General features: G+C 41.3%; 1 protein-coding gene and 1 long non-coding RNA gene across 5 annotated transcripts in view; one reads left to right on the forward strand and one right to left on the reverse strand.

Moving 5' to 3' along the window:
- fkbp16 (FKBP prolyl isomerase 16) overlaps positions 1-22,339 on the reverse strand; it is a 222,544-nt gene that overhangs the window by 194,483 nt on the left and 5,722 nt on the right. For all 3 annotated transcript variants that reach the window (XM_073033044.1, XM_073033045.1, XM_073033043.1), the window contains exon 2: positions 10,324-10,493. In XM_073033044.1, coding sequence (XP_072889145.1) covers positions 10,324-10,493 — 170 coding nt within the window. The remainder of the gene's footprint in view (positions 1-10,323; positions 10,494-22,339) is intronic.
- On the forward strand, positions 1,597-21,541 carry LOC140718838 (uncharacterized). Of its 2 annotated transcripts, XR_012096806.1 has the most exons (4): positions 1,597-1,739; positions 12,394-12,453; positions 15,524-15,661; positions 21,401-21,541. It is a non-coding gene; the product is annotated as an uncharacterized lncRNA (long non-coding RNA). The 2 variants fall into 2 exon arrangements; XR_012096805.1 differs by lacking the exon at positions 21,401-21,541 and having other exon boundaries at positions 15,524-17,330.

The raw sequence follows: 22,339 nt of genomic DNA on the forward strand, positions 1-22,339 counted from the left end.
TGTGTTGGGCCCAGGATAGATCCTCTGAGATGTTGATGCCCAGGAACTTGAAGCTGCTCACCCTTTTCACCACAGATGCCTCAGTGAGGGCTTCCCGTTCCTGAACTCTGCGATCAGCTCCTTGGCCGTACTGACATTGAGTGCACACAACCAGCTGATCCAGCTCACTTCTTAATATGTCATCATCGCCATCTGAGATTCTGCCAACAGTGGTGCCATTGGCAAATTTATAGACGCTGTTTGAGGTGTGCCTAATCACACAGTCATGGGCGTAGAAAGAAAAGAGAGTAAAGAGTAGATCAGCTGTATTTACAAAAGATACAAATTCTGTTCTCTTTCCTTTCCTTAAAGCCTTTCCAAGTTTAGTCTCTGGGTACCATTGAAAGAATGGGCACAAATCCATGTATTTCCCAATGTCTCTGTGTATGGTCACGGAGCTACAGATTACTGAGTGGTATTCCAATGTGAAATCACTGCCAAATATCCTTTTCTCTTCTGGCCAGTCCCCCTGTCTCTACTTGACAGATGCCTGATGGCTCTGAAAGGAAACTGGCATGTCACTCTCGAAAGAAGTCTGATATTAAATCTTCCCTCACCATGTGATATGTTGCTTCAAACACATTGAACTTTATTTCAGTGCAGCACCAACTTTATTATCTCATATCCATCACAGTCATAACAGCATCAGAACTTCAGGCAAAGAATCACCCAACTTATGATACTTGCAAATAAAGCTTGAGAATTCTAAAAGATTATTTAAGTGCAACAATCACAAAATGCTGAAGAAACTCAGCAGATCCAGCAGCAACTATGGAGAGGAATAAACAGTCAAATTTTTGAGCCAAGCCCTTCATCAGGAAGAGGCCTGAAATGTCAACTGTTTATTCCTCTCCATAGATCTACCTGGCCTGCTGAGTTCCTCCAGCATTTTTTCTATGTTGTTCTGGGTGTCCAGCATCTACAGAATTTCTTGTGTTCAGTATTTATGTGCACCTGTAACTGGACCTACTGTATAAAAAAGTAGTCACGAGAATACTAGACTTCATTCCTATGTCTGCAAACCTACCAAACTTCAGATCCTGAATACTAATCGACATTTTGCATTGGCATTACTATCTTCTCTCAGGTTGACACCGCTTCAAATGATAATGCAAAGCACGCGCTGAAAGAAAGGAGAATGTTTCCTTTGCAGCATTAAAGATGCTGGGATGAGCTGTGAATGTTTTGCTGTGAGCTTCAATGGTTCCTCTGTGGCCAACCCCTAACTAACATTGGCACCAGCCTTTCTTATGCCTCTAAAGCCGGCTCAGGCATTCAAAACCCTTACAGATTATTCAGTGCATCAAATGTTGCAGCAACAGTGCAGTGCCAATATGCCACAGGCCATACACTTATTATAGTGATAGCTCCTAAGGTCAAAGTCCAAGTGGCTTAAATCCAACTGCACAACTTTATGTGATTTTGATTGGCATCTCAATGCAGTATTAAAAAATCTGAGGAATGTGGAAATGCTATTTTTGGGATAAAGTATTTAACAGGCTTCACCTGCCTTTTCAACTGAATGTAAAATATTCTACAGCATAAGGCATTCACAGAGTGTCCTACATTCTGTGTCTCTTCAGACTTGAAACAAACATACCCTCTGGAAATACAAGATATTAAGAGGAATAGATAGAGTGGACAGCCAGCGCCTCTTCCCCAGGGCACCACTGCTCAATACAAGAGGACATGGCTTTAAGGTAAGGCGAGTGAAGTTCAAGGGGGATATTAGAGGAAGGTTTTTCACTCAGAGTGGTTGGTGCGTGGAATGCACTGCCTGAGTCAGTGGTGGAGGCAGATACACTAGTCAAATTTAAGAGACTGCTAGACAGGTATATGGAGGAATTTAAGGTGGAAGGTTATATGGGAGGCAGGTTTGAAGGGTCAGCACAACATTGTGGGCCAAATGGCCTGTACTGTGCTGTATTGTTCAATGTTCTATTGTTCTAAGTTCTATATTTACATCACTGCATTTTGTGGGATACTACTCGTGAAAATTAGCTTGTATTGAACTATGGAATTACCCTTCAAGAGGAATTCTGAACAAAGGAAAAAAATTTCAAAGAAAATATTACATGTTGAAGATAACATCCATATGCTAATGTATTCACTAAAGCACACCATACAATCTAAGGAATGATGTAAAATGCTGTAAGGTGAGTCAAGGATTTATTAAGGTAGTTGGAGTAACACATTTTTTCAGGATGAGACACAGATAGTATCAGAAACAAGGGATTGTAACCTTTAAATGAAGGGCAGGACATGAGAAATGCTGTCAAGAAGCACAGTTACTCACAAAAAGTAGGAGAAATCTGCAATTCACCCCCTCAAAAGCTAGAAAAAAGCCGACCTATAGAGATGTCACAGTCAAGAAAGGTCGTCAACGTCTCTACTTCCTCACGATGCTAGAGAAGTTTGGAAACAAGAGAAAATCTGCAGATGCTGGAAATCCGAGCAGCACACACAAAATGCTGAAGGAACCCAGCAGGCCAGGCAGCATCCATGGAAAAGAGAACACAGTCAATGTTTCGGGCCGAGACCCTTCATCCTGTGTTCATCATGTGGCTGAAGGGTCTCGGCCCGAAACGTTGACTGTTTACTTACTTCCCAGATGCTGCCTGGCCTGCTGGGCTCCTCCAGCATTCTGTGTGTGTTGCTAAATAAATTCAGCACTTTTTATCAGTGCACCTTAGAAAGCATCCTATCTTGATGCCACACAGCTTGGTGTGGTAACTGCTCTGCCTGTGACTGCCAAGAAACTGCAGAGAGTCGCGGACATGACTTAGCACACCAGGGAAACCAACTTCCTTTCCGTGGATTCTGTCTGTTTTCCTGACTGCTTCAATAAAGCAGTCAACATAACCAAAGACCCACCCACCCAGACATTCCCTCTTCTCCCTCCTCCCACTGGGCAGAAGATACAAAAGCCTGAAAGCATACACCACCAGGCTCAAGGCCATCTTCAAGGTCAGGTGGATTTTTGGCCTCACAAACTACCTTGTTATGATCCTGTACTTTATTATTTACCTGCTCAGCTCCTTTTCTGTATCTGCTACACTTTTCTGTATCCTGTCATTGTTTTACAGTACCTTGTTCTTCCTCAATGTACTGCTTAATGACTCCATGTGTACGAATAGCATGTAAGAGAAGTTTTTTATGTATCTCGGTACGTGTGACAATAATAAACCAATTTCAATTCCAGTACCAATAAAACCTCACAACAGATTGAGACAGAGCTTTGTCAAATACCAGTTAAGCGTAGGAATCAACGTGATAGGCAAATGTAATTAGTGTTAGATCAGCCACAAGGAATTGAGTACACCCATCACTGCATTTCAGTCTTCTTCAGCATTAAAAGCTGGTTTGAGAACTTGAAAATCATGAAGGGGTTTAATATGGCAAGTCCAAAATAAAGAACTAAAGATCGGATTAATCGATACTGAAATCAAGTGAAACTTCTTTACTGTGGTAAGAATGTGGAAGTGGCTACTATATAGAGTGCAACATGGACACCAGAGAAGGGGAATCTAGGCACACAAGGGAATCACAGAGTCACAGAGCAGAACAGCATGGATACAGACCCCTCTGCCCATCAAGTTCATGCTGGCCATGATGCCAATCCAGCTGGTCCCAATTTCCTCTAGGTCCCACTCCTGCATGTACCCATCTAAGTACTTCTTATGTGATACTATTTTCCCTGCATCAACCACATCTGTAGACAGCTCCTTCAGAATATTCACTGCCCTCTGCATGAAAATGTCACTCCTCAGGTCCCTTTCAAATATTTCCCCTCACACTCTAAACCTATCCCTTCTAGTTTTGGACTCCCCTACCTGGGGGCGGTGGGGAGACAGTTACCACCCACCTTATCTCTGCCTCTCATAATTCGAAACATTTCTATAAGGTTGTCCCTCATTCTCCTACTTTCAAAGAATAAAGACCAAGCCTGACCAACTCCCCCTACAACTCAAGTCTTCTAGTCCTGGTAATACCCTTGCTAATCTTTTTTGCACTCTTTCCTTTCCACTTTATCCTCATCTTTCCAATAACAGAGTGACCAAAATTGAATTCTGCACTCCCAGTGCGGCCTCACCATTGACTTATACATACAAATGTGACATAATAACCCAATTCCTATCCGCAATACCCTGATTGATGAAGTCCAGTATGTTCAATGCCTTTTTCACCACCTTATCCACCTGTGATGCTGCTTGTAGCAAACTATGAACTTGTTCGTCTAGATCCCTTTGTTCCATTACACTCTCTAATGTTTTATCATAAATCCTACACTGGTTTGACTTTCCAAATTGCATCACCTCACACTTGACTGCATTGACATCCATTTCCTATTTCTTGGCTAGTCCCTAACCGATCAAGATCCCCTTGTAATCTACAAAAACCTTCTTCACTGTCAACAGCATCTCCTAATTTTGTATCATCCACAAACCTACTGATTAATCCTTATGCATTGACATCCAAATCATTCATATGAATGATGAATAACAAGGGTCCAAATACCAATTCTTGTGGCACTTTGGATGGGAACTAACCATCTAGACCAGCCTACTGTGTGGGACCTTGTCAAAGGCCTGGTTAAAGTTCAAGTAGACAATATCCACTGCCCTACACTGATCTTTCTTTTTGGTTACCTCTTCAAAAAACTCCAGAAGGTTTGTCAGGCATAACGTCCCACACACAAAGCAATGCTGACTCCTCTTAATCATGATTGGTAGATCATGTCATTCAGAATTTCCTCCAGTAACTTCACCATGACTGATGATAGGCCAGTTGGTTTGTAGCTCACTACCCTTCTTAAAGAATTGAACAACATTAGCCACCTTCCAGTCTTTGGAAATTTCACCAATGACTAAGGATAAAGCAAATACCTCCACAAGAGCCTCTGCAGTTTCTTCTTTAGCCTCCCATTATATTAGAAGATGCACTTGGTCAGGCTCTGGTGATTTATCCACTTTAATTTGCTGTAAGACTGCAAATTCCTCCTCCCTGGTTATACAAACATACTCCAATACATCACCACTTGTTTCCTTTATCTCTTGATCATCAGCAAGAAGAAATATTTATTAAAAATCCCACCCATTTCTTGCAGTTCAAGATGCAGGTAGATCTGATGGTCGCTACCTACTCTCTTCCCAGCCACCATTTTACTCTTAATATAATTATACAACCTTTTGGATTTTTCTTACCCTTACCTGCCAGATCCTTGTTATACTCTTTGCCCTCCGAACTTCCCTCTTAAGAGTGTTCATAATCTTTTTTATAGTCAGAGTTAAAAGAACATTTATTATTAAACCATATACAACCTTGAGATTCATCTTCTTTCAGGCAGCCACAACACAAAGGAACATAATAGAATCCACAAAGAAAAACCCACACAGCAACGAGCATCAAACATCCAATGTGAAAAAAGAGCAAATTGTGCAAACAGTAAAAAAAAGTAAACAAATAATATATAGAACATGAACTGCAGAGTCCTCAGAAGTGAGTGTTATCAAGCGATTCATCAGCCCCAACACCTAACCAATATAGTAGTTAGCACGATGCTATTGTAGTTCAGGGCATTGGAATTTGGAGTTCAATTCCAGCATCCTCTTCAGAAAGTTTGTACTTTCTTTCCATGTGTGTGTGGGTTTCCTGCAGGTGCTCCCATTTCTTCTACCATTCCACACATGCACGGGTTGGCAGGGTAATTGGTCATTGTAAGTGGTCCTGTGATTAGGCTAGGGTCGAGTATGTGGGTTACTGGGTGGCATAGCTCAATGGGCCTTAAAGGGCCTGTTCCGCACTGTCTCTCTTAAATATATAAAAATAAATGTTTCTCTTGATTCTCTTGAACAGAACTTCAAGATCACTCATCAGTTGAGGTTCCTTAAACTTCCCAGATTCACCCTTCAGCCTAGCAGAAGAAAGCTGCACCTGGACTGTTGATAGCATACTCTTAAAAGCCTTCCACTTGCTATCCATTCCTTTCGTCCACAGTTGACCTCTGCTAGATCCTGCCTAATTCCCCTAAAATTAGCCCTATTCCAGTTTAGGACCCTAACCTGTGAAGGCGTATAATATTATATGTAAAGTGAGGGCATATACTGCAATAAATCAAGAATTAGTGGGAAGTTAGAAAATTGGGAAGCTTTTAAAAAGCAACAGAAGGAAACTAAAAAACCATGAAGAGCGAAATGATGAAATATGAATGTAAGCTAGCCAATAATATTTTTAAAAACAGTACCAGAATCTTCTTCAGATGTATGAAGAGTAAAAGAGAGGTGAAAGTGGAAATTGGACCACTGAAAAATGATACTGGAGAGGTAGTAATGGGGAACAATAGAATTGCAGACCAACTTAATAAGTATTTTGCGTTAGTCTTTACTGTGGAAATCTCTAGCAGTATGCCAGAAATTCTTAAGTCTCAAGTGGCAAAAGTGAATGTAGTTCCTATTCCTCGGGAGAAGGTGCTTGGGAAGCTGAAAGGTCTGAAGTTTGATAAATCACCTAGACCAGGTGGACTAAACACCAAGTTACTGAAAGAAGTAGCTGAAGAGATTACGGTAAGATCATTAGTAATGACCTTTCAAGACCACTAGATTCTGGAATGGTTCTGGGGGACTGGAGGACTCCACTCTTTAAGAAGGGAGGAACACAGAAGAAAGTAAATTATAGGCCAGTTAGCCTGACTTCAGTGATTGGGAAGTTGTTGGAGTCCATTATTGGGGTGATTTTTCGGGGTAGTTGGAGCTACATGATAAAGTAGGCCAAAGTCAACATGCTTTCCTAAAGGGAAATCTTGCCTGACAAATCTGTTGAAATTTGAAGAAATAACAGGCAAGATAGTTAAAGGAGAGTCAGTGGATGTTCGGCAGGGGCCAGTTTTGGGACTGCTTCTTTTCACATTATACATCAACGATTTAGTTGACAGAATCGATGGCTTTGTGGCCTAGTTTTGCAAATGCAACAAAGACAGGTAGAGAGGCAGGTAGTATTGATGATGCAGGAAGTTGCCAGAAGACTTGGACAAGTTTGGAGAATGGACAAAGAAATAGCAGATGGAATATAGTGTAAGGAAGTGTGTGATAATGCACTTTGATAGACCATAAGAACATAAGACATAGGAGCAGAATTAGACCATCTGGCCCAACTAGTCTGCTCCATCATTCAATAATGGCTGATCCTTTTTTTTCTCCTCCTCAACCCCAGTTCTGGGCCTTCTCCCCATAACCTTTGATGCCATGTCCAATCTAGAACCTATCGATCTCTATCTTAAATACACCCAACGACCTTGCCTCCACAGCCGCACATGGTAACAAATTCCACAAATTCACCACCCTCTGGCAAAAGAAATTTCTCCACATCTCTGTTTTGAAAGGATGCCCCTCTATGCTGAGGCTGTGCCCTCTTGTCCTAGACTCTCCCACCATGGGAAACATCCTTTCCATGTCTTCTCTGTCTAGGCCTTTCAACATTCGAAAGGTTTCAATGAGATCACCCTTATCCTTCTGAATTCCAATGAGTACAGATCCAGAGCCATCCTGGATCCCTTTCATTCCTGGAATCATTCTTGTGAACCTCCTCTGGACCTTCTCCAATGCCAGCACATTTTTTTCTAAGATAAGGGGCCCAAAATTGTTCACAATGTTCAAGGTGAGGCCTCACCAGCGCCTTATAAAGCCTCAGCATCACACTCTCGCTCTTGAATTCTAGACTTCTTGAAAAGAATGCTAACATGGCATTTGCCTTCCTCACCACCGACTCAACCAGTAAGTTAACCTTTAGGGTGTTCTGCACAAGAACTCCCAAGTCCCTTTGTGTCCCAGAGTTTTGAATTTTCTCCCTGTTTAGAAAATAGTCCACACATTTATTTCCACTACCGAAGTGCATGACCATACATTTTCCAACATTGTATTTCATTTGCAACTCTCTTGCCCATTCTCCTAATCTGTCTAAGTCCTTCTGCATCCTACCTGTTTCTTCAATTCTACCTGCCCCTCCACCAATCTTTGTATCATTTGCAAACTTGGCAGAAAAGCCATCTATTCCATCATCTAAATCATTGATATACAGCATAAAAAGAAGTGGTCCCAACACCGACCCATGTAGAACACCACGAGCCACTGGCAGCCAATAAAGGTGTAGATTATTTTCTAGTGAGGCAAAATTTCAAATATTGGAGGTGCAAAGGGGCTTGGGAGTCTTTGTGCAGGATTCCCTTAAGTTTAACTTGCAGTTGGAATCGTTGGTAGGGAAGGCAAACACAATGCTAGCATTCACTTCGAGATGGCCAGAATGTAAGAGCAAGGATGTAATGCTGAAGTTTCATAAGACATTAGTTAGACTACACTTGATGTCTTGTAAGCAGTTTTGGGCCCCTTATCTAAAAAAAAGATGCGTTGGCATAGAGGAGGATCTAGAGGAGTTTCACGAGAATGATTCCGGGAATGAAAGGTTTAACATATGAGGAGTATTTGATGGCACTGGGCCTGTCCTCGCTGGTCTTCTGAAGAATGAGATGGGATCTCATTGAAACCTATCGAATATTGAAAGGCCTAGATAGAGTAGGTGTGGAGAGGATGCTCATAATTGTGGGTGAGTCTAGGACCAGATGGCTGAGCCTCAGAAAAGGGGGATATCTAAGTTGAATCTGTGGAATTCATAGCCACAAAAGGAGGTGCAGGCCAAGTCATTGGGTATATTTAAAGTGGAAGTTGATAGGTTCTTACTTATTCAGTGCATCAAAAGTTACAGGGAGAAGGCAGGAGAATGAGGATGAGAGGGACAGTACGTCAGCCAAGAAAGAATGGTGGAGCAGACTTGATAGGCCAAAAGACCTAATTCTGCTCCTATGTCTTATGGCTGTATGGCCTTATGTCTGCAGATCTGTCATATCCTTTTCTATCACTATCTTAAAACTAATAGAAATATGGTTACTAGAGCCAATGTGCTCCTGACAATTCGTTCATTACCTACCCTACCTCATACCCTCATAGAAGGTCCAGTATTGCACCTTCTGAGTAGGACCTTCAATTTATTAACTCGGGAAATATTTGTGATATATGTTATACAAAATCCACCCTGACCAAATTCTTAACATTATGGATAGTCCAGTCAAATTTCTCCTAACCAAACACTATTATTCTTACAATTACTTTTTCATTTCTTCTTCACACATGCTTCTCAAGTTCCCACTAGCTATTGGGGGTCTATAACATAACCCCTTTAAAGTGAGCCTTCCCTTTTTAGTTCAAGGTTCTAAGGCCTCAGTGGACAATTCCATTGAGACCTTAGAACCTTGAAATAAAAATTTCTAAGGCCTCTTGAATCAAAATGACAGTAATCAACCCCCTCGCTTACCATTATCTCTGTCACATCTGTAGATATGTATCCTGGAATATTGAGCTGCCAGTTCTGCCCTTTTCTCAGCCATGTTTCAGATTAGGCTATAACATCCCAGTTCTCAGAGCCAATCCACACTCCGAGTTTGTCCTCCTTACCTGTTAAACCCTGTGTATTGAAGTGGGCACTCCTCAGAGAAAGGAATTGTAGATCATATCGAGCTGAAGTAGGCCAGATAAGTTAATATGGAAAATTCACTCTTGCTGCACACAATGACCAGTTTCAATCTTGTAAAAAGCTATGTTATCACATGAAACTGGTAGGCTAGAAAATAGTTTGGCTGTCCTGAGAACATGAATAGTGTAATGCCTTTGTCAATTCTTTGGTCAGATTTGATTTTTCACAGCTTCAATTCTAAATCTTTCTCATCTAATCGTATTTAGTAATATTTTGTTCAAACATAGAAACCACCCACAAGGAAGCCTTCAGTTCCATGTTCTGACTGTTCTGTAATTCTAAATGAAGAATGTGTGATAAATGAAGTCAACATTTGAAAGATAAACCAAAGACATTACTAATATAGTTCTATGCATTAATTACCACTTCTATGAAGAAGTAAATTTTATAATTGAATAAAACCAGTCAATCGCATTAGTAGGAAAAATTGCCAGAAACCAACCAAGTTAATCTGGGATCTTGCAACAAAAACCTTCGAAAAATGTTAATCCCCTATTCCTTTTCAGAGTTCATGGACTTTCTTTAAGTATGTACCGGTTTCAGGGTTTATTTTCGCTATCCCTCATTTTCCATGCCTATTTTCATTTCCTTAATCAGTTGTAACAAGGCTGCAATCTAATGGATGCAACAATATGTGGCAATAGTAAGTAACACAATAAAGACAACATTTTTACAGTGATGTAAATAAATAGAAATAAGACTGACCTGAATAACATCACCATCACCAAGGAGAAAAGTAAGCTTTGGGTCGCGGTCTATAATTGTACCATCTTCCAGCGCTCCCAGCAGCTTTATGGTGACCTCTTGACCAACGTCAGGTCTGGTAGCTTTGCCTTGTCCTTCTTTCAGAATTTGTTTCTGAATTAGCCAATCATCTGAAAATTCAATACGATCGAACCATTATATTGGTGCCCACCCCAGACAAAGAAAAGCTGGACTAGAGGTAATCAGGATTGCAAGGCTCCACAGACCCACCCAACTTATACCGCTGACTGCAAATTGCCCTGACAACAGCCGCAGAAGAGCCAATGCAACCGTGAAGGCCAACTTTTCACCATACTGGAGGCTGCGTTCTCTTAACTTCGAAAAAAAAAATTATTAATATGCTGATAAAATCTCTAAGAAATTAGCTGCAAACCTGTAATACAACAGTTACATAAAACGGATTATCCACATTTTGCTGCATTTACTGATTACAGGAGCTGTCTGTGTGCTGACTGTATGTTGCATTTCTGTAAATAAAAGCACCAGCTACATTTTAAAGTACTTAATTAGCCAAAAGATCTATGCAGGGTTCTGAGGTCATCACAAGTGCTCATTTCCAGTCTTTCTCCCTCCTCCTGTCTCTACCTCTCCCTCACTTCCTTTCTCCTGTTCTATCTCCCTTTCTCTCTTCCTTCCTCCCTCCATCCAGCCATTCTTTTTCTTTACAAACAACACACACAAAATACTGGTGGAACACAGCAGGCCAGGTAGCATCAATAGGGAGAAGCACTGTCGACGTCTCGGCCCGAAACGTCGACAGTGCTTCTCCCTATAGATGCTGCCTGGCCTGCTGTGTTCCACCAGCATTTTGTTTGTGTGTTGCTTGAATTTCCAGCATCTGCAGATTTCCTCGTGTTTATTCTTTTTCTTCATGTTCTTCTTTCTTTAAGCAATTTAGGATGATGCAGTACAGGCAGATCCTCAAAATTATCCATGCAGTGACAGTAAGAAGTTGTAAGCTAATTACAATCCTGAACTTTATTGAAAAGGGATTAATTATAAAAATATTTCTTAAAAGCATGATCCTTAATTAGCAAACACATGCAATACAGTGTTACATGGTTGGTTCCCATATCTAGAAGGGATATGTTTCATTAAAAGCAGTACTGACAGGTTCACAAGATTAATTGCTGGGATGAAGTGCTTGGCTTCTGAAGAGCCTGGTCCTGAATTATCAGAATTTAGAAAAATGAGAAAGGACTTTATTAAAACATGTAGAATTATAAGAGGTTCTGACAGGGTGGTTGCTGAGAAGTTGCCCAGCATATAGGATTCCAGATCTGGGGGGTATGCTCTCAGAATAAAGAGATGCCCATGAGGAAATGAGGAGGAGATCCCTCTCTGAGAGTTTCCTGGATCTTCGGAATTCTATACCTCAGACAGGAATGTAGGCAGAGTCATTCAATAAATTTAAGGTGAAGACATGGAGGTTTTGGACTTTGGTGGTTAAAGGATTCAGGCAGTAGAGTGAAGCTATGGCCAAGATCAGCCTTTGATGAGAATATGGGTGACGGTTTCAGCGCCAGATGAACTGAGTCTGATTGGAAACAAGCACAGAGAAGAAAGATGCTGTGTCAGTGATTGAGCAGATAAGAGAGCCAATCTTATCTGAAGGTCATGCAAAGCAATGACGACTGACAGGTTTAGTTTAACCTCAAGGCAGGGTGGCCATGTTATAGCTTACAGAGTGGGCTGCAGATAATGACTTTAGTTTCAAACATTTAATTGTAGGATGACTTTTCTCAGGGAGATTTGCTTGGCTCGGAGCTGAAATATTTTGCAAGAGCCATTGTGAGGAAATCCAGTAGAACTTAGCTCTTTCATTGTCGTAGGTAAGTATGAGTACTAACTCATCCCTTAGTAATGAGTTGGGTATATTTCATACGTCTGTAAAATAAAAGCGTAGAGGAAAACTACTGCAGCAAATTGTACACCATTCACATACTTGGCGCTGGCTAAAGGCAATGCAAAGCTTTCAACGTGCTGTCTTTTCCATGTTACTGTGCCTAGGACCAGTGGACTAAATGTGCCTAAGATGACAAGACCTGAAGATACCAGTTGATGCCACAGGTAATTTCTCCTTGTTCTTGTTCATGTTTCTCTGCCTGTGATTTGTTAATTCCATCGTGACCCCAATCAAGACGATGATTTTATTTCAATTCTGCTGTACATGGCTTAAAGATAAACAAGCTGCCTGATATGTAAGTTCTACTGGAGGACTTGCAATGCCTCCCCACATGAGGCAGGTTAGCTTTACCAATTGCGAGCTCAGAGATCATGGAGCATGTCTTTGGCTTGTAAACCTCCACCCAGCCACAATTTCAGAACATGGAATAAACAGATGGAAAAAAGAGGTGATGTCAGCTTTGCCTCAATGAAAGCACCCCGGGTCAGATCAGTTGTTCATGCCATACATCAGGAGCATGAGTAAATTATAATTGAGGCTGATATTGCAGAAGGAATCGTGTTCGTGAAAGTGATATTACACAGACTCTATAGCTTAAATTGAATGTGAATAATCTGAAAAAGCATGGGGAATTTCCTTGGGCCCTAACCATTATCTGTCACCCAGCAGCAGATTATCAGGTCTTTTATCTCATTGGTGTTTAATACGCTCTTCCTATAAATGCACTTGTGGTTTCTTTTGCCAACATTAAAACAGGGATTGTATTTTAAATTTCCTTCCTGGCTTGGAAGATGCTTTCAGATGTTCAGCAGATATGAATTTCTGCTTTTCTGATCTTGGCCCAAATTGAACTCATTGTCTGAAGTGAAGCCTTAGTTCAACTTTCACTTATATTCGAGTAACCACAAATATAAAATATCTTTTGTATCAGTGGAATTGAGTGGCACCTTAGAACATTCTTTTTGCTACTTGCATTAAATAAAATACTTGTTCAGTTAAGTCTGAAAAAGTATTTGGATTTTGTGAATACAAGAAATTTCAAAAGAAGTGTGCGGGGACAGTCAAGACATGCTGTGCATCGCACCTCACTAGGAGGCAGAGTACACACAACTAGGCACTTGATGAGGTCCAATAACAAGAAGTTAGGTTTAAACAGAGTGGCCATTGTGTGAGTGGGTCAGTTTTAGAGTGATGAATTCAGGTTTTGGCTCATTGATGCCTTGGCGAGGAGAGGTGGAGGTTTTGGGTAGATTTTTTTTTGTTTTCTCTCTTTCTTTCTTATTGCACTGTTAGAGCAGAGGGGATGCCAGGCAGGGTAATGGAATACTCCTCTTGCAGGATGTGGAAAGGCATGGGGACATCCAGTGTTCCTGATATCTACACCTGCAAGAAGTGCATCCAGCTGTTCAGGAATTGGAGCTGGAGCTAGATGAACTCTGGGCCATTCAAGAGGCTGAGGGATTGATTGACTGGACATATGGGGAAGTAGTTACCCCCAAGGTGCAGGACACAGATAATTTGGGTAATTGTCAGGAGGGGGGAAAGGGAGCCAGTGAAGAGTACCCCTGTGGGTATTCTCTTCAATAATAGCTATACCACTTTGGATATTGTTGAGGGGATGACCTAGCAAAATAAAAACACACAGAGTGGTCAGGTCTCTGTTACTGAGTCTGGCTCTGTGGCTCAGAAAGGAAGGGGGAGAAGCAATTAGTTGTTATATTAGGGTACTCAGTGGTTAGAGGAACAGACAGGAGGTTCTGTGGACAAGAACGTGATTCCTCGAGGGTATGATGCCTCCTAGATGCTAAGGTCAGGGACATCTACAACTGAGTCCACAGCATTATTAAGTGGGAGGGTGAGCAGCCAGAGATTGTGCTGCACGTTGGTACTAATGTCATGGATAGGAAGGGAGTTCAGGGAGTTAGGTGTTAAGTTAAAGGACAGGACTGCTATGTTTTGTAACTTTAATTAAAACTAATTCAAAGAAGTACACAAAATTCCAAGAATGTGGGTCTGGCTTGTCTTTACTTTTAGTGAGGCGCTTACATATCATGTTGTAGTGTGATGATGTATCCATTTAATGTATTTTTACTTATAACCCATGATGCATTATTTACATAAACAGGAAAGCTTAATCAACCAATATGTATTCAAGATTACTCAAAAATTATTGAAATATTAAATACTCAACACTCCTCCCTGCTTAGCCATAAACTCAATACAATGTAGAATACATTTCAACTGTATACACAGTATATTCTATAATACAACTACTATTTACAGATGCCCACTAATAGACAATTTTTAAAAAATTGGCCCATTCAGGCTTAAAGATTTAATCACTGTGGAGGATTTCTTATTCTTGTGGGATAAAACCTTTCCTGACAAGGGGGATCACTCAGCTTGGCAGGTGAGACATGCAGCTGTGAAACCAATCTCAGGTTCTGGGGTGTTCTCCATGGTGGCTGTAGGAGTTGACTCTGAGATGGCAGGAAGTGGTTTTGACAGCTCTGGATACCTTTATTCTCTTTTTCTCTCTCTCTCTGTACCCACTTTGTTCTCTTTCATTTTCTTTCTCATGCTCCTTCTCTCTTTCACACCTTTCTCTTTCTCATTTGCATTCTTCATCTCCATCTCTTCCCTCCTTTTTTCTTCTTTTAGTTTGTGCGTCTTGATCTCAGGAAAGTGGATTTAGTTCACTGGAGTATTCTCTTATTAATCCTTCTTATTTTTCCCTTCACAATCTGATCTCTCCTCTTGGTTTCCTCATCTACAATACCAAGTGACAAATTCTCAGTTTTTGTATCTCCATTGACTCTTTTTTTTTGGCCTTCCATTCATCCAGCTGGGCTTTGGTCTTTGATCCACTTTACAGGCAGCATTTTGTCTACCACTTGCAGTTCATGCAATGACCTTAATGCATGCTTGTAATCACAAAAGCGGAATGCTTGAAACTTTCCTGAAGCTCCTTAACTCTCTTCCAGCTTGACACCAAGCCACATTTTACAATTAACGGCCTGATTAACATATCAGAAGCTCTGTCAAATATATTGGCTACAAAAAAACTGTTTTAATTGGACCTCTGCTTTTGACACTTTCACAATTCCTCTGAGCAGCATAGTCCTTCATCGGTCCAATATGCTCTCCAACCAAATACACAGAGGTTGGCACCTGTTTGTCCTGTGGCATCATCTAGTATCTTTCTTAATTCTCTTTCATATGGCTTCGTTGCAGGGGATGCAGCATGAAAATGATGGATGGATCTCCAATCAAGTTGTAGTTGTTTCAGGCAATCACAGCCCCACAATGCTGATCCTTCTGTCTTCACCACACACAAGTTCAATGTGGCCTGTTGGCTATTGTATTTCATAGGTACGAATATCATTCCCACAGGAGTTAACTTTTCTCCACTATAGGTTCTTAGTTGAATATCTGCAGGCTTCAGTTTGGTATCTTTGAAAAGTCATTCAAACTCATTTTGTGGAATGACTGAAATAGCCAAACCCATGTCTAATTCCATTTTAATTAATTTGCCATTCACTTCTGGTGTAAGTCATATGGCTTGTCTATTATTAATTTTCACATTGTAAGTTTCAAAGCTGCACAGTCCTGTGTCACTCTCATCATTATCAGATATTTCCTCAAAAGCATGCAGATTGGTGCTCTCTTTGAAAATGCAAATTGCAGTCCATTTATTTTTGCCTGCCTGAAGTGCTCTTTGCTTGTGTCCTACTTTGTTGCATTTTCTGCAAGTTTTGTTTTTAAATCTGCACTTGTTTGGTGTTTGTGAGCCCCTACTATAATAGTTAATACCATTTGTTTGGCCAGGCCAGTTTCTGTTAAGACATTGCAATTTTGTTCACGCTCACTTTCATTCCTGACTGCAACTCGGTTGTGTCTGTGTCTGCGATTTCCAGTGAATCAGCAATTTCTACTACTCTTTTGAATATAAGTTGTGCTTTAGTTAGGAGCCATTTTCAATGCATTCTTTTAAGATTCCACAAACTAAACAATCTCTTAGTGCATCATTAAGCCGATTACCGAACTGACAATGCTCAGACAATCTCTTCAATTCAGCCATGCACACTGAAATGGATTCCACTCCCTTTTGCTTCTGCTTATGAAAGTGTTCAGCAATCAACAATGGATTTGGATCTAAGTGTTCCTGCATCACTCTGACAATTTCAGAAAATCTCATTTCTGATGGTTTGGTTGGAGCAGTCAAACTTCGAAGCAAACTGTATGCCTTTAAATCCAATGCGCTTAGCAAAATTGGTACTCACTTCTCATTGGCTATTTCATTTACTTCATAGTACTGTTGCAGTAGTTCAGCTTACATGAGCTAATTACCCATTACATAATCAAACTCGTCAATTTTTACGATGTAGCCCACCATTTCTGTTGCTTTTAATGATTAGTATCACCCAATACTCACTCTTTATGAACCCCCAAATCCTAAGAACTTTCTACAGGGGCATAATTGAGAGCATCCTGACTGGCTGGTATGGGAACTGTACTTCACTCAATCGCAGGATTCTGCAAAGAGTGGAGCGGACGGCCCAACACATCTGTAGTTATGAACTTCCCATGAATCAGGACATTTACAAAGGCAGGTGTAAAAAAATGGCCCCAAGGATCTTTGGGGACCCGAGTCACCCAATCACAATCTATTCCAGCTGCTACCATCCAGTAAATGGTACCACAGCATAAAAGTCAGGACCAACAGGCTCCGAGACAGCGTCTTCCACCAGGCCATCAGACTGATTAACTCATGTTGATTTGAATGTACTTCTACGCTACATTGACTGTTCTATTTATTATAAATTACTATGATTGCACATTGCACATTTAGATGGAGACATAACGTGAAGAGTTTTACACCTCACGTATGTGAAGAATGTAAGAAATAAAGTCAATTCAGTTCAGAAACACTGAATTCTTCCGTTTATGGCTTAAAAAAAAATTGATCATGTCTTCCCTTCCAAAGAATACGTGCTGCTCTGTTTCAATGTTGGTCTCACTGTGTTTCCTTTTATTTCGAAAGTCTCATTGCAACAGGTTGATAGCCATGTCACGTTTGTTTTATAAATATCGCATTGGCAATGCTAGGTTCTGTAACCTCAACTAATTCAAAGAAATATACAAGAGTCAGAAAATGTGGGTCTGGTTTACCTTTATTTTTAGTGAGGCACGATAAATGTATTTTAAAATATAAATCCATAATTAATTATTTAAACAAACTGGAAAGCTTAAACCATCAATATATATATATATATATGTAAAACAGAAAGCTTAAGTATTATATACAACAAGGACCTCCAGGGTTGTGATCTCAGGATTGTTTCCTGTGCAACGTGCACAGGAACATGCAATGTGCCTCACTTATTACAGTGAGGCCTGGAATAGGAAGATAATGGAAGATAGTACATTTTAACATGTGGTTAAAGAGATGATTATTGGGGCTCTCTTCCAGGGAAGGTGGGACCTGTATAGTTGGGACAGTTTGCACCTGAACTGGAGGGGGCTAATAACCTTGGAGGTAGGTTTGTTAGTGCTACAAGGGTGAGGGGGGTGGGGTGTGATTTAAACTAAAGTTGCAGGGGATGGGAACCAGAGCACCAGAGCAGATAGTGGAGTGGTTGTGAGGAAAGGTGTTGTTAAGCCTACATACAGAGCCAGGATTTCAAAGTTTGAGCATGGTGGGACTGGTGGTCTGAGTCGTGTATATTTCAATGCAAGGAGTATTGTAGGAAAGGAAGATGAGCTTAGGGCATGGACTGGTATGTGGAATTATGACATAGTAGTCATATGAGACTTGCTTGCAGGAGGGATAGGATTGGCTGTTCAGTTTTTAAATTTATTTTTCACAGGCCTTTTGAGCCCTTTGAGCTGCACTGCCCAGTAACCCTGACAACCCCCGATTTAACCCTAATGTAATCACAGGACAATTCATAATGACCAACTAACCTACTAACCTGGTCCTCTTTGGACAGTGGTGGAGACCAGAGCACCCAGAGAAAATCCATGCATTCCACGGAGTTGGTGGGATAACATACAAACTCCCTACAAAGGACGCTAGAATTGAACTCTGGACTCTGATGTCTGGAGCTGTAATAGCGTCATGCTAACCGCCATTTGCGGGGATCTGTTGTTTTAGACATGACAGAACGGAAAGGAATAAAAGGGGAGGGGTGGCTTTACTAGCCAGGAAAACATCACAGAAGTACTCAGACAGAACGGACAAGAGGGCTCACCTACTGAGGCTATATGGGTGGAACTAAGGAACAAGGAAGGGATGACTATGTTAATGGTTATATTATAGATCACCCAATTATCAATGGGATTTAGATGAGAAAATTCATAGAGAAGTTGCAGACTGTTGCAAAAGACTATCGTACTGTAAAATGTATCGGATGGGATAGAGTTTGTCAAGTGTGTCAGGGAAGTTTTCTTAATTAATACAGAGAAATTCCAACAAGAGGGAGTGCAGTAGGGAATGAGACAGGGCAGATGACAGAAGTCCGTGTAGTGGAACACTACATCAAGAGGTCATAATGCCATTTGTTTCAAGGTAATTATAGAGGAGGATAGTTCTGGTCTTCAGGTTGAAATTCTAAGTTGGAGAAAGGCTCATTTTAATGGTATCAGAAAGAATCTGGCAAATGTGATTGGGACAGGCTATTTTCAGGCAAAAGTGCGCTTGCTAACTGGGATGGCTTCAAAAGTGAAATCTGAAAGTACATGGTTTTTATGTGTTTCTGTCAGAATAAATGACAAAGATAACTGGTGTAGGGAACCTTCGTTTTTGAGTGATATTGAGCCCCTGGTTAAGAAGAGAAGGAGGTACATAGCAGAAAGGAAAAAATGAGATACTTGAGGAGTATAAGAAATGCAAGAAAACACTTCAAAAGGAAATCGTGAGGGCTAAAAGAAGGCAGGAGGTTGCTGTAGCAGACAAGGTGAAGGAAAACCCTGAAGGTTTCTACAGATATTCTAAGAGTAAAAGGATAGCAAGGAATAAAATTGGTCCTGTGGAAGATAAGAGTGGTAATTTATTCATAGAGCTGAAAGAGGTGGGGGAGATCTTAAATGGAATCTTCTTATTTATCTTATTTATTTAGGAGACATGCATAGTGTCTGTACAAGTGAGGCAGTACAGCAGTGAGATCATGGACTACATACAGATTACAGGAGGGGAGATGTTTGCTGTCTTGAGGCAAATTATGGTGGATAAATCCCCAGGGCTTGACAAAGTGTTACCTCAGACCCTGTGGGAGGCTGGTGTAGAAGTTGCAAGAGCCCTAGCAGGGATATTTAAAACATCCTTAGCCACAAGTGAAGTGCCGGAGGATTAGAGGATAGCTAATGTTGTTCCATTGTTAAAGAAAGGCTTTAAAAATAAGCCAGAAAATTATAGGCCAGTAAGCCTGACATGAGTAGTGGATAAGTTATTGAAAGTTATTCTACTAAGTACTGGACATATAAGTACTTGGATAGACTTGGACTGATTTAGGGATAGTCAATCTAGCTTTGTGCATGATAGGTCGTGTTTAACCAATTTAATAGCTTTTCAAGGAACTTACCAGTAAAGTTGATAAAGGCAAGGCAATGTATGTTGTCTGCATGGACTTTAGTAAGGCCTTTGATAAGGTCCTGAATGGGAGGTTGGTTAAGAAGGATCTGATACTTGGCACTCAGAAGAGGTAGTAAATTGGGGTAGACATTGGCTTTGTGAGAGATGCCGGGCAGTGTTAATAGATGGTTCCCTCTGACTGGAGACTTATGACAAGTGTGTGCTGCAGGCATTGGTGCTGGCTCGTTGTTGTTTATCACCTATATTAATGATCTGGACATTAATGCATGAAACTGGATCAGAAAATTTGCAGATAACACCAAGATTGAGCGCATAGTAGACAGCGAGGAAGGCTAATGACACCTTGCAGTGGGATCTAGACCGGCTGGAAAAATAGGCTGAAGAATGGCAGATGGAATTTAATGTAGACAAGTGTGAGGTTTGAAATATTATGGAATATTGATAGCTCAGGTTGGCTATTTGGAGGTTTGGTTGATAGTTACATTAAAAATAGTAGTGCAAAATAGAAATAGTTTTTTTAAAAAGTGAGGTAGTGTTCATGGGTTCAATGTCCATTTAGGAATCAGATGACAGAAGGGAAGAAGCTGTTACCGAATTATTGAGTGTGTGCCTTTAGGCTTTTGTACCTGAATGGTAGCACTGAGAAGAGGGCATGTCCTGGGCGATGGGTGTCCATAATAATGGATGCTGTCTTTCTGAGGCACCGCTTCTTGAAGATGTCTTGGAAGCTAGTACCCATGATGGACCTGACTAATTTTACAACTTTCTGTAGCTTCTTTCAATCCTGTGCAGTTGCCTCCCCGCCCCCCCCCCCCCCACATACCAGACGATGATGCAATCTCTGAGAATGCTCTCCTCAAACTCCGAATGAAATATAGATGCTCTCTTGACTTTTTTATAGCTGCATTGATATGTTGGGACCCGGGTAGATCCTCAGAGGTATTAACACCCAGAAACTTGAAAACACTCACTCTCTCCACTTCTGATCCCTCTATGAGGATTAGTTCGTGTTCCCTTGTCTTACTCTTTCTGAAGTCTGCAATCAGCTTTTTGGTCTCTCAGCTGGTGAGTGCAAGGTTGTTCCTACAGCACCACTCAACTAGTTAATATAACTATTGTAACCATTGTAACCCAATTTTAAAATAGTTTTAAAAAGTTATATACTTCTTCGGCTGTCCATCAATTTTGATGTTGACTGTGCTGAGAGTTTAGTCTCTGCAGGCATGTTTATGGGCCACAAGACCAGCATTGGATCAGCACTATCTCCCACATTGGCTGCATTTGTGATTTGACTGGTCTAGCACCGAATGTCTGCGTTCATGACCTGCTTCCTATTTCTTCTGCCTTTTCTCCTCGATAGCTGGGATTGACTTCGAGACAATGCAGCGCCAACATCTTCTGTCCAAAGCATCTTTCTCCCAGGTGTTGACATTCATGTCAGTGTTCTTCACATGGTGCTTAAGCACATCTTCGTAGCGCAGCTTCTGACCACCATGCTTCCTCTTTCCTTCATGTAGCTCGCCATAGAAAACAGCTTTGGGTAAACGATTATCGCTCATTCTTGTGACATGACCAGTCCAACGCAGCTGAGAAGCTGTGATGAGTGATTCTGCGCTGACTGTCCCAGCACGTTTGAGCACCTCCACATCTGGTACCCTCTCTTGCCACTTGATGTGTAATACAAGTTTTTACTATAGTTATTGAATTACAATCTCTTTAACAAAATAGACTTTATTCTAATAATAAAACAATTACAAAATTAAACCATTCAATGCCTTTTCATTCTTTACATTCATAGTCAAAGCTTTGCATACTGTTTAATTATATTCACACACAGCAATAGCACTCCTGCCGCTCATGTGGCACACCACTACAGTAACTGAGAGGCTTCCTTGCTCAACCGGCCCCTACCTCTCCAGTAGGAGAAGAACACTACACTGTGGTCCTTCCCCACTGAGCCCTCGTGGTGGCAACTCCGAGCTTCAGTGCATTCCTCAGTGTGTACTCCTGCAGTCTGGAATGTGCTGTTTTCCTCCACGGACATCCTGATGTGCTGGCAGGCGAACAAGTCTCAGGCAGACCAAAAAGCATCTTTCACCCTGTTGGAGATCTGCCAGCAGGTGGGGGGGGGGGGGGGGAGTGTGTGTGTGTGTGTGTGTGTGTGTGTGTGTGTGTGTGTGTGTGTGTGTGTGTGTGTGTGTGTGTGTGTGTGTGTGTGTGTGTGTGTGTGTGTGTGTGTGTGTGTGTGTGTGTGTGTGTGTGTGTGTCCCTCAGAACAGCCAACAGCTCTGTCACACAGCTGCTCGGGATGGATTGCAACACAGGCCCCAGGCCCCTGCATCTTTCTCCACACCCTCTTCACGAACCCACAGTCCACAAAGATGTGAGCTTCCACCTCTTCCCCATGACAGTCATCCCGCTGGCAGGCCACGGTGGGAGTGATGCTCCAGGCATGC

This window comes from Hemitrygon akajei, chromosome 30, assembly GCF_048418815.1.
Source record: "Hemitrygon akajei chromosome 30, sHemAka1.3, whole genome shotgun sequence".
Taxonomy (NCBI): Eukaryota; Metazoa; Chordata; class Chondrichthyes; order Myliobatiformes; family Dasyatidae; genus Hemitrygon; species Hemitrygon akajei.